This window comes from Charadrius vociferus, unplaced genomic scaffold (genome assembly GCF_000708025.1).
Source record: "Charadrius vociferus isolate BGI_N301 unplaced genomic scaffold, ASM70802v2 scaffold308, whole genome shotgun sequence".
Taxonomy (NCBI): Eukaryota; Metazoa; Chordata; class Aves; order Charadriiformes; family Charadriidae; genus Charadrius; species Charadrius vociferus.
Window position 1 is genome coordinate 1,915,677 of NW_009649929.1, and position 12,225 is coordinate 1,927,901.

Here is a 12,225-nt window from a genome sequence, read left to right on the forward strand (position 1 = left end):
TCCTGCTGTAGGATCATGGGAGAAATGAAAAGACTTTTAGTGGCTGAGCTGAGTGGAACTGGATAGTTATGTCAAATAGACAGGGTTTAAACACAGGTCTATAGCTAATAGAGGAAAACAAAGAGGCTTGGGTGTAACCAGCACATATTAGCCTTCAAATAACAAGGCACACAGAGGCAAAAGCGACAGCTCCTTGCATTTACCTCCCAGAAAATCTAGGAAGGTTTCCCTTAATGCCTCTCCCTTTGTCATCAGGTTGACATGTGCTCTCCAGCAGCAGGTCAGGCCCAGAGCAGCACGGCAGAGGCTTCTGTTGGTCAGCGGCTAACGCCCATCAGCCACACAGGCACCCGATGTGCAGACAAGGGGCAGTGGCAGGGATGATATAAACCAGCTAAGTCTGTGGAGCAACGTGAATTGACACCAGTGCAAAATCTAGCCCCTGTGCCTCGAAAGAAAAACCCAGTTTTCTACGTGCTTGCACACGTCATAGGAACACCCTCCCTGTAGTCAATACTGCAGCCAGAAATCACACTCCTGCCTGGAAGCTGGTGCACCCTGGCCAATGTGCAGGGGGAAAGTGGAGGTATTGTTATCCCAGACGACAACTTGTTCCTGGTGGGCAGCAAGTGACAGTTATTTACTGAAGCAGAAAACTCAAACTATCATCTCAGCCACAGGGTTCAGACAAAGAATGAATGAATGAATGCAGAGCTCACCGATAAATGATGCCTCTTTCATGGAGAAACATAAGGGCGGAAATAATTTCTGCAGCATAGAACCGGGCACGATCTTCATCGAAGCGACGCGACTTCTGAATATGGAACATCAAGTCCCCGCCATTTACGAACTCCATCACAAAGAACAGGCGATCCTTCACACACGCAAACACAACAGATATGAACAGCATTAATCATATCCTCTGTCAGGCTTAGAAAATTCCAAATAAAACTATTATCTCCCAAACAAAAACAGATTAAGCACCCATGACGTAGGGGTTGGGTTAAACAAAAAAACCCTGACTTTTTCAGGAAAGATTAAGTCAATACCAGGAAGATCTGTTAGTACCTCCTTACCCTGCACTCCCCCCCAAAAAAATTGCCCCCAGCAATGAAATGAATTCCTGTTCAGATACAGATTAGGCATACCAGTAGGTGCATGTTCATCACTAACTGTCTCCTGGATTGTTTCTCAAACTGTCCTTAGCCTGAATCAGCAGAGGATGATGCTCCTTAGTAAGCACAAGAGAAATAAGTAAAAGGCTGCTCGCTCTATATTAAACACCACAGCACTATGGGGAAAGATGCTCCATAATATAATGAGCATAACCAGACTGCTCACAGACTGCAGCTTCAACATGACAGCACAAGGGCTCAGGAACAGCACTGACAACGTTGTTTTGAGAGTATCCCAACACTATTCCTGGGGAATGTGTGTTGTATTCCAGAATGGGGTTTCCCGCCATACACTTGCGTAGCAGCTGCCTTTTGGGCCCTCAGATTTCAGCTTTCCTCTGATTAACCTGCAGAGACCTCTGGGTGATGAAGGAACTGATAAGGACAGAGCACAAACCAAAGTTTCTGCTGGGCAGAAAAGCAACCTGTTCAATAAAGTTCAGCTCACTAACCACAGCTGCTGGTCTCTGAGGTTTCTTTTTTGGCTTTGCTCTGGTTTTTGTGAACGTCTACAGATAGGGAGGCACTTGCTTCCGCTGCACGCTCAACAGTTTGGGTATAGGTTTAATGCGTGCAAAAGGAGTGCTCACTTAATTGTGAATGGAAGGGCACACAGTGATTTGTCACAAAACTAAACCCTAGAATTGTTGCAGTCCGGTTCATAAATTTCCCCTAGTAATTGTTTCAGGACATTCAGTAATGATTGTTTCAGTTTTACTCTGAATATCGGGAACAAGTGGACTGGAAAAAAAGAGGCATACAATTCAGCTGAGATCAGTCAGCCTTTTAATGGCACTATTTGCCCTTCTTTCCCCACAAGCCCCTTCTCAGGTCCGATGTTAATCATCTACAAGCTAGTTTTAAACCCTCTCTGAGTTTAAGAGGATAAGCATTGTTACGCTCCACTTTCTGGCAGCCAGCCAGGTTGAAATGACTACTGGTATTAACATCTTGAGATGCACGCAGCAGAAGAAAAGCAACCAGGAATCCTTTCATTCCTCTCTGGACACAAGCAGGAAAGCAAACAGCCCATGACAGATGAGGACAGCTTGCTTCTCATTGCCATTCTGGGCTCTGCTCAACAGCTCCTTCTGGGCTCCTTCCAGAAGCTAAGATAGATGTGTTTCCAGCAATCTCGCAATACTACTGCATGTAGCACCGAGGCTATGTGTTAAGTGCTATCTCCAGTCCGTATAAACAACAATACTTCATTGTTTCACTCTGCCCTTATTATATGGCTGCTGAAAGACACTCAAGCTGGCTCGTCTATAGCAGCAGTCTAAGCCAGCAGCACTAACTGCGCAAACCCACCATCAACCTTGGCTCTTCAGCCCACATCAGATCTCTAATGCCACCATCTTCACTGCAGTTGGTTAACCTGAGTCTAGCGATACTGTGCCTACACACAACACGGCAAGACTTCCTCCAGCTGCAGCACAGATATCACCTCTGCCTTGCCAGTCAGGCCAGCTTTTACATCTCCTTGTTATTCTTTCCTGCCTCCTTCCTCGCTGATCTCTCCAAATGCCACATGCTTATCTAGCCCAGCTTCTCCAGGCATCTCTTCAAGCCCCTACTTAAAAAGAGAAATCCCTCTTGCCAGATCTCCAACAGGAAGTAATTTAATTTACCAGCAACCTGATGAGGGATATGTGTGTGTGTATTTATGTAAGTAATATATATGCTTGTATAAACATGCATACAGTCAGGTGAACATGCATATATTTTCTACTTTTTCCTTATAGGTGAGCTTCAGGGAAACAAAGTTAACTCTTCCTATCTTAAAACATACACGTCCTGCTTCTGCAGCACTGGCAAAACTCCATGGCCCATCTGGATGTACTCATCTGTACTGTGATGCTTAAAGGAAGATACTACACTAATTCTTTCTCAATTGCCCAGGTGAACACAGAAACAGCCGGTTTTAAAAATCACATCACCGCTGACATGGAATTAGCATCTTTTTGTTACAAACAGCTCTTGCTTCAGACTTACTGCAAACCTGAGCAAGTATCATTGCATGCGTTACATGTTGCTCACAAGTGTAACGACTAACGCCTCACCTCCACCCATGGTCTCATTTCACAGGTCAAGCATAAATATGGATTATTTAATTACCAAAGTTCTCCCATTTAGGGGTCACCCATTTTTTTTTTATATATATTTTTAAAAAGAGGTCCAGCTAATTGTCCGATTTTCTAACACTTCGAAATCCCATGAAGTTGCTGAAGGAAAGAGCAGGATGGGTATTGCAACCCGTTTATAATACAACATTTGAGCATTGGCCTGTTACGTACCTGGCAACAATATTAGAAAAATCAACACTAATGACCACCCTTTGAAGACCAAGATCCAAGAGCTAAGCAAGGTCTTCCATTTTTACTCTTAAGTAATGGCACCAGCTTGCCAAACTGCAAAGACCAGCCACTCTCCCAGGAATCATTGAGAAATAAAACAAACAGTGGTATTTTATTAAAAAAGAAAAAAAAAGCACAATTTGTAGCAGGCAGGGTAAGAGTGAATAAATACCTTAAATAGCGGCCAGGAAAAGGAAAACTTAAAACAACAGCTAGTTCAGATATTTGCAAATTTGACCTAACTTAGAGTTATGTGACTCCTTTCTTGGGGTCCACCAGCGAGAACTGGGAGGAGTTGAAAGCTGGAGTGTTTCTTCACAGGACTTAATGTCAAAATCCTCACCTCACTTTTTTTTTTCCCCCCTCTATTTTGCATTGCTCAGAAGTCTTCCCTAATCTGCTATCTCTGTTTGACGTCTGCAAAAGTAAGAAAAAAGCATTTGAGTCAACAGGAAACAGTGACGCGAAAACCTTCACAGCAGCGGCAGCCGCATGAGGAAATCACGTTGCACCATTTCTGGACTGGGATCGAGATGAATAAGGCCACAAAGCAATTGTTACTGTAAATTAAAGAAACACTTAGAGGAAACAAATAAAGTCTGTGGGATCAGGTGGGCTCATTTCAAGGCTGGCCTACATCTAGAGATTTGCCCTGCCAATTTCAGTGCAAGAGAGCTGTTTGGGATTTTTTTGCTTGTTTAAATTTCAGTGTGCCATCTGTATTTGTTCACCTATTAGCAGGGCAAGGGCTGCTGGTAGCACATACTATGTCCTAAGGACAGTTGTTTGTTGTCTTAGCGGGGTGTTGGTTGGGCTTGAAGAGAGTCCCTGATTGCAAAAGCCACTGGGTGGGACAATCCACATATTGGTTACTGCCCCTTGCAAACACAAGCACCCACTGAAATCCAACTCAAACATCGTTTTAGCCCTCTGTCCTCACCAGCTCTACTAGAAAGCTGTTTTGAACCCTCATACCTTTCCTCTTCATCATTACAGGAGGGGGGAACACAGATTTTATTAAAAGACCATCCTTTCTCTCCCTATGCCCAAGAAAGGCCAGTGTGATGGCTAATTTCCACCTCCTTCCATTTAAGAGTCATAGCTGACGTCCATGTACAACCCACACAAGACCAAAGACCTCTGAAGACAGCTACAGTGAGAGGCTTATCTCTGATCACAGGCTTTCATGCTAAGTAAATTGGACAGGGCAGCACCACTGCCCCGCTTCAGGCAGCGTAGGGGGAGGAGATGGGGGAAAGACAAGCATTTCCTACATGCAGACATGGAAGAAAATAATAGCAAAGCTACCTCCTCTATCTGCCACCCTACAAGAGCTGCTGTGCCAAGGGAAGTGTGGAGGCCAGAGGGGACTTCTCTCAAGAGTCATCGGCGGAGGTTCAGGAGACACACTGGAAAACACCAACAGGGCCTCTCCAGCTTCCAGAGCCACCAGGAATAGACTTGAACAAGCTCTGCACATCCCCATTGCAGCAGAGCTCTCCCAGATGCTGCTTCTGCCCACGCTGATTCCTCTGCAGGACAAGGGGACAAGCCACCCCACCAAAGATGCATCCCAGCAGTAATTCCATCCAAGCCTCCTCTTTAGCTGACAGCTGCCATGTAAGGCAGCATCTGGAGGATATGGAGACCTGCTTAAATCCCATTTAGAGCAATGGTCCAATTCCAACCCCACCTCAAAAAAAAAAAAAGAAAGAAAAAAAAAAAAGTCGGCCTGGCCTAGGAATTCCGCTAAGTTTGCATTTCATCTTTGTGGAAATAATTCATGCACACAACTCCTTAGAAAATCAGCTTTGGGCTCAATCTGAGTTCACTGATGCCAAAGGGTTTCCCCAAGCCATTTATTAGGGTTTTGGCAGCTTATGCTTTGCAGGGAAGAAGGCAGGCTTTCAAAGTTACCTCCACACAGAGAGAGCTGTGTCACTTCTGCCCGGCAAAAGTTTATTGTTTCCAAAAAGAGTAGCAGGGCTTAGGGAGCTTGCAAGCAAATTATTACAAGGTAATTAGAAGCGCAGGCAGGCTCCCTCAGCGCTCCCAATGTTCCTGTTCGTAGTCCACAACCCCCACACAAAGCAATCTGCCTGACGTCTTGCTGGGAGCATGCAAATAAACCATGCTGTCTCGGTACCGGGCTTCAGAAAGCCACATGTCCAGCTCCCCCAGCAGCACGAGTGGCCATCTGTATCTGGGTCAAGGCACTGCAAAGCACAGGACCCAGAGGAGGAATAATAAACGGGTTTGTTTCTCAATATTTATCTTCATAGGAATAACACAACCATGAACCACGCTCAGATGCTGCTCTGTGCAGATGTGCCTCCCCCCTATACCCAGCCCTTCAACCAAGGCAGTGCCGCATCCTCGCGAGCTGCCTGCAGTTCCCAGCTCACAGGTTTACCGGAGGGCAGGCTGTTCAGGGGGGTTATACGTTTCAGTGTTTCAAAACCAGAAAGAACAGACTCACCAAGAGGGAATTGCCACAACAACCTTTGCACACACACACGTGCGCACAGGAGCTGAAGCAGACCTAATGAGCTCAGCCCCAAATTTCCGGATAGCGTCAAAGCTGCCCTCACCCGACTGCGATGGAGCAAGACACTGACTTACGCCAGGTGACGATTTGGTCCTTTGATTTCAAACCAGAACAACTACATCAAGCAGAGGAGAAGAAACACCTCCGCGCCATGCTTGCTCAGCTGGAATTACATGCACGCGTTAGTGACACTTCTTAAACACGGCCACAGAGACGACTGCCATGGCACCTGCCGCCGCTCCGCTCGCCGCCACGGCCCAAGACTCCCAGACGAACAAGGCGGCGGCAGAAAGGCGGCAGGTTTTACAGCCATCTGCTAGCTGATTTTTGGTGTTCTGTTAGCCGTTTCACCTCTCTGCTTCAGTGACTGCAGAAGTACACGCCGGCCTCAGTAACCACTTCTGCCTAGGAGAAACCAAGCCATGGCAAGGGAGCGTGCCACAGATGGCACATACAGCCCTGGGGCTATCGAGATGGGTGAGACGACTGTGCATCTGAAACGCTGAGAGAGGGAAGGTTTCCTTCTTCCGCTGGTTTTGGGGTGGTTTTTAGCGAGAAAGAGGTGTAGTGAAAATTCCGCAAACTCAGAGAGGGGGTGAGGCACACGCGGTGTCTCCTCCAGGCTGGGCAGCAGGTGAGTACGCTTCTGAGAAGCACAAGCCGCTTCCCCACACTGGGCTCATTTTTAGCTCCTTTAACAAAGAGCCGCTGGCGTCATTGTCACAGCTATGGGAACAGGGCAGTTATCACCAGTTATCACAACTGTGCTTTGCTATCTGACACTGCTGATAGTGGGCACAACACAGGCTTTCCTACGCTGTGGCAGCGAGGCACATAAACACTACCTAGAGAATAACAAATTGGCTCTTGCCATTTGCATAAATAAACTCTGTGGGGTCCCTCAGGGTAAAGGCTGCCTCCCGCACGCATGTGTGCACAGCACGGTATTAACGCTGAGCTCATTCCAGAAGAGCTGAACAACGACAACCACAACCCAGGGCGAGCTGATGGGAGTTGTGGGTTCCCACCTGCTCCAGAAGACAAAATAAAATAAAATAGTATCACAAATCTAACTACGCTCTCCAAATTTCTGCCTGTTTTCTTAACCACGTGGCTGAAATTTCAAGCTCACAGGCTGAAAAGTTTTTGTAACACACAAATTCAATCCTTCCTCTGGAACAATGCATCCTTTGGGATATGCAAGCGAACCATACGCACATCCTTCCTCCTCATCCCCTCCCCTCAAGACAGCCTAATTCACCGCAGGATTACATGATTAGTACATCTCATGACTAGAAACTTTTACTCAACATACACACAAAATGATGATTTTTATCACTCTTGTTCATGTGTATCTGTTCCATTAGAAACAAAACAAAAATGCCAACTAGGAAAAAAAAAAGCTCTTACATACCAGGCCAACCAACTAGACCACATACAAAAAAATGCCTGTGTAATCCCAATTAAAAAAAAAAAAAAAAAAAAGCCATATGGGCCACCATTAGAACAAAATATCCAAAAAGTGACAAACAAATTGCAAGAAGAAACAAAAATTAAATCTGCCCCTCCAAACCTTTTAAAATGGCATAGAAAACTACAAAAAAATTCTTTCCCACCTGAAAGAACAAAAAACAAAGGGCTGGCTGAACTTACAGGGGAATAAATTGAGCAATAAGGAACTAGAACATATCAAGCTATAGACATCACCCATTAATCAAAGATTTATAGGACATCTGCACCCCTCAGCTGGCTGCTGGTACCATGGTGTCTCAGAAGAGAGCAGCTCTTTTTACAGGCCTCAGATCAGAAAAAAAAACTACTGGAATTGCTGTTTCCAGTTTGGAGTGACCAACTTGAGACAGCTCTGGCCTGTTTTTAAAAATACTGAACTCTGCAATATCTGCTGGCCTCAGACTGTGCTGGGGAAGGCTAGAGACCTCTGCAATCTTGGCCAAAGGTCTTCAGAAAAATCAAGAGTGCCAAAACACCCAAAGGTGACTTGGAAATGGCTTGCTACGAGGGCTTTGTGGATCCATCCTCTCACCTTAAACATCACTTGGAAAGCAATATAGATTCAAAGAGACTGAAACCTGGATCACACCTCAGCTAGTTACCTCTTCTCTGAGCTTTGATTGGGGTGTTTTTTTTCCTCTCCTCCTCCACACTGACTGGGACCTGCTCGCTAAGGCTGTTTGTGACTTGGTTCCATTTCGACACCTTTTTATGCCACAAGTTCCTCGATTTTAAATCCAAAGAAAAATATTAGTTTCCCACACAATCACGTAAAATATTAGTTTCATGGTTACAATCTCTCCCATAAACCACTGGAGATGGAGACAGGCATTTTCTCAGCTTCACAAAAACACAAGTATCCAAAGTCCCTCAACAACCAGGGGCGGGAAAGTTACACTCAAGGGCTACAACACGATGATGGCAGCTAACCCTTCGGTTCACATTTTCACTTCAGCTCATATCACCTCCACATGCAGCCTAAGTGAGGACACCCAGCAAAGTTCACAGATAAAATCAGAAATGTCAGTCTGATCTTGTTTCACCTTCTGCAAACAAAACCAGTCTGCCTACAAAAAAAAAAACAAAAACAAACCAAACAAAACCCCTGACCCCGTATGTTCCTGCAATGAAGAGACCACTACAAGATGTTACTGTGCACGTCAGAGAAAGCCAAGCCTTTCAGACTGGGCTTTGGAGGCCTCACACATCTGGTTTACCAGCAACTTGGGCCAGCATGCGAGCAAAGATGTCATGGGTTTTTGGTGGATGTGAACACTGTAAAACCACAGAAAGACACAGTTTTGATCAGTCTGCCTTTATTTGGTGCTAGACAGGACAGAAGCCAGAGAAAGGCAGACACTGACTGCCTCTCCTGTGGTTGCAAAGCCAACATGAGGGCATAGCGGCATACAGGCCCGCAGAAGCCGCACTGGAGAGCGAAGGTGGAGAGAGGAAATTCCCCCCTACCTCTCTGTCCAACGGTCCCCCACAAAACTTAACTCGCTGCCCCTGGTAAAGCACAACTCAAGCTTCTTCAAGCCTGACAGAAGAACTCGGCAGCAAACCCCCAGCAGGGTGCCTCTTTTTCTTGCCTGTGTTTACAGCCATAAGGCATGTGAGGCCATACCAAGCCTTTCGGAAAACGCCAGGCCTACAAACAGGATGTCCCCATCACCATCTTCACTTGATTTTGTCTGGCAGCAACAAAACTGAAGCATTTGTTGGTCTTCCAGCACAGTGGCTTGGGGCTAGCAACACTCTCAATGCTCAACAACAGGGGAAAAAGTCTCAATGCTTGCAGAAAAGCATCTGAGAAGTGCTCTTGGCTGTTGGGTGTACGCACATCTTGAGTTGTGCCTCCCCGACATGCTGGAGAGGGAACACTGGGGGTTTAGAGCCTGGGAGATGATCAAAGCTGTCCTCTCTGCTCCCAAAGGGCTCCCTCTCAGTGCCTTTCAAAGAGAACAAAGAGGCCTCACCACTTCCTTACCACCCACCAGCATGCTCTAAGGCCTGTGTCAGGATGCTTGTTCATCTAACCAGAGCCCCAGGAAGGCTGCCACTGCCTTTCCAGCCTTCCTCACCTCCATCATGCCAGGCTCTGGCCCAGGCTGCCCTGTGCTTTACCCACTTGGTGACAGTAGAGTGGCTAGTGGACAACCAAGCTGATGCTGGAGATCCCCTGGAGGGACCATGACTGAGGCACTCTCCCGGAGGGACCATAACTGAGGAAACTCCTCTGGACATACAAGGGCACCTAGACCTCTCCTGTGGCATCTGGGGACCAATGGGTGGGTGAGCAGCCAGCCAGTTGCCATTGCTCAGTCCCACCACTTTTGCTGGTGGGCCCTCACTTGAAAATTATGCCCCCGTCAAAGGTCCCAGGTTAGCTCTAACACTTCTAGGTGGTGAAATACAGCCTCATCTCTCTAACCACCTGGGTGATGCATGACATGATGCCCATGCTGACCCTGGGAGAACAGCCTGAGTGCCCCAAAAGCCAGCAAACATGGAGCAACCTTCCCCTTCCATGTCGAGAGCATGACATCAGCCCACAACTTGTAAAGGGGTGGAAAGCTGCGTGCCGGACAGCAGGCTGCCCTCGTAAAATGGGACTAGTTCAGTGACTAGCTGCCCTGGAGTCCCTGGGCCAGTCCCTACCAGCTTCAATAGCAACCCTGCTAGCTATTATCTTAGAAGGACGCTCGTTATAGAAAATCACGTCCCTCTGCCAAGTTCTCGTGTCTCACTATTTTTGGAACAACAGGGGCAGGCTCTGTGCCTCAGCAACTGTCAGCAGAGTCACATAGAAAGCAAATCCATATAATGATCAGGCTAGCAGGGACAGCGCTGGAAACAGCATCGCCTGGGGGGCAGTCCCCTGGAAGCACCCTTTGGTCTCATGAGAAAAGCGATAAGGGCAATAAACATAAAACCCAGAAGCTATTTGACACTATTTGTATGGGAAGCTGATCTCCCCCAGCCCTTTTCATTCTCACGCATACAAGTAGAGACAAAAGGATTGAAAAGCAAGCCACCTGTGCAGGAAGGATGGCTCCTAAACCCCAAAGAAGATAGGACCTACATACTGCAAACTCATTTTAATTAAAACATTCCAGGATCCACATTCCCCAGGATTAAATTACTGACTTAGCTACTTGTACACATAGCCTCTTTCACCCGTTCTGGGACAGTATTGTTGAGGTGTTGGATGACACCAGTGTCAGGTAAATGGAAACAAACATTTTTCAGTGCTTGTGACCCCTAACGCAGGATCCATGATTAGCCACAGGTCAACCCCAGCACCTGTCAGCAACTCACAGATTACTGCAGTGGGAGCATAATCCCCTCTGACACTAACAGGTGATTCTAAGGCCCTAGAAAAACCAGAGGTAAATGGCTTAGGCAAGGTGGAAAGTTCCCAAAGCAATGGTTTTGATTTTAAAAAAAATAAAATAAAAAAACCAGATGTGGTGAGCAAGGAAGACCTCACAGATGTAGCTGGAGCAGGACTTAAACTGCCTCCCCTGCAAGAGACCAGCAGGACTCTTAAAGGAATCTGGAGGTGCAAGTCCAAAACTGCCCAGCCCACTGCTGGGCACACACAGGGCCATGTCCAGATTCTGCCAGCCTGCTGTGCTGCCAATACTTCCTCTTTAGGCTCTGAAAACTGTGACCCATACCAGGCAGAGACAACCCTTGCAGCTCCTACCACCTAGTGGCTGCAGTATTTCTCTGTGACAGAGCAAGGAGGCTGTGTGGAGGCCAGGCAGCCTCAGCCTGCCCTGGGCAAATAAAGCAGTCCTTGCTAGCGGGTATCACTTATGCCACAGCTGAGACTAAAGTAGGACCACACTGAGCACAGAGGCAGCACAGGAGAACAGAAAACCTTCGTTAAAACCATCAGTGGCTGGTGTAAGCACAGAAAAAAACCCCTCAGCTAGCTCTAAAACAAGCGAGCAAAAGCAGCAGCAATATAGATTTGCCCGGGTAATGCATTGCTGTTTCTGGTACTTCTGCCAGCTCAGCTAACGCTAGATTACTGGCACTACACAATATCGCACTGTGCAGCACAGCCATGCCCCAGGCTGTTTAATTTACCCCTAGGCTGCTAAGTCAGGCGAAGAGTTTGCTGGTTTGGGTGGAATATCGTACAAGAGTCCGAATTCAAATGGCTCTAGATCCAGCCAAACCCTCAAACCCTTTGAGCGCTCTGTCCTCAAACTGCTGCAGCATTTCAGGCGCTTCCAAGTTCCTTCCTTTCCAATTTCCATAATTTCCTCTCGAACTGGGAAGGTGGGGACATAATTGGACACCTATTCCAGGTGGAGCATCACCAGTGCCAAACAGAAGGGATAATGACTTCCCCTGAGCTCCTGAAGCAGCCCAGTAAGTAATTTAACTTATGTGCAGTAACACCACACTGCTGGTTCACACTGAACTTTGCACCTACCATAACACCTAGTAACATTCCAGCTGGGCTACCACCGTGCCAGTTAGTGTCATTGGATTAGGCTCTGATTTTGCTTTGACAAATGGTAAGAAGCCTCAAAATGGCTAGTTCTTGAAAAATTCCTAAAGGCAGGGCCAGTAAATCATTATTTATTTGTGATCTCCACAGCAGACTGGAGTC

General features: G+C 46.8%; 1 protein-coding gene across 1 annotated transcript in view; it reads right to left on the reverse strand.

Annotated features, from left to right (window-relative positions):
• The window catches only part of PRKCH (protein kinase C, eta), a gene marked incomplete at its 5' end in the record, with an annotated part of 119,233 nt that overhangs the window by 44,737 nt on the left and 62,271 nt on the right, over positions 1-12,225 (reverse strand). Inside the window, one exon of the mRNA XM_009891217.1 lies at positions 720-874. Within this exon, the coding sequence (XP_009889519.1) occupies positions 720-874 (155 nt within the window). The remainder of the gene's footprint in view (positions 1-719; positions 875-12,225) is intronic.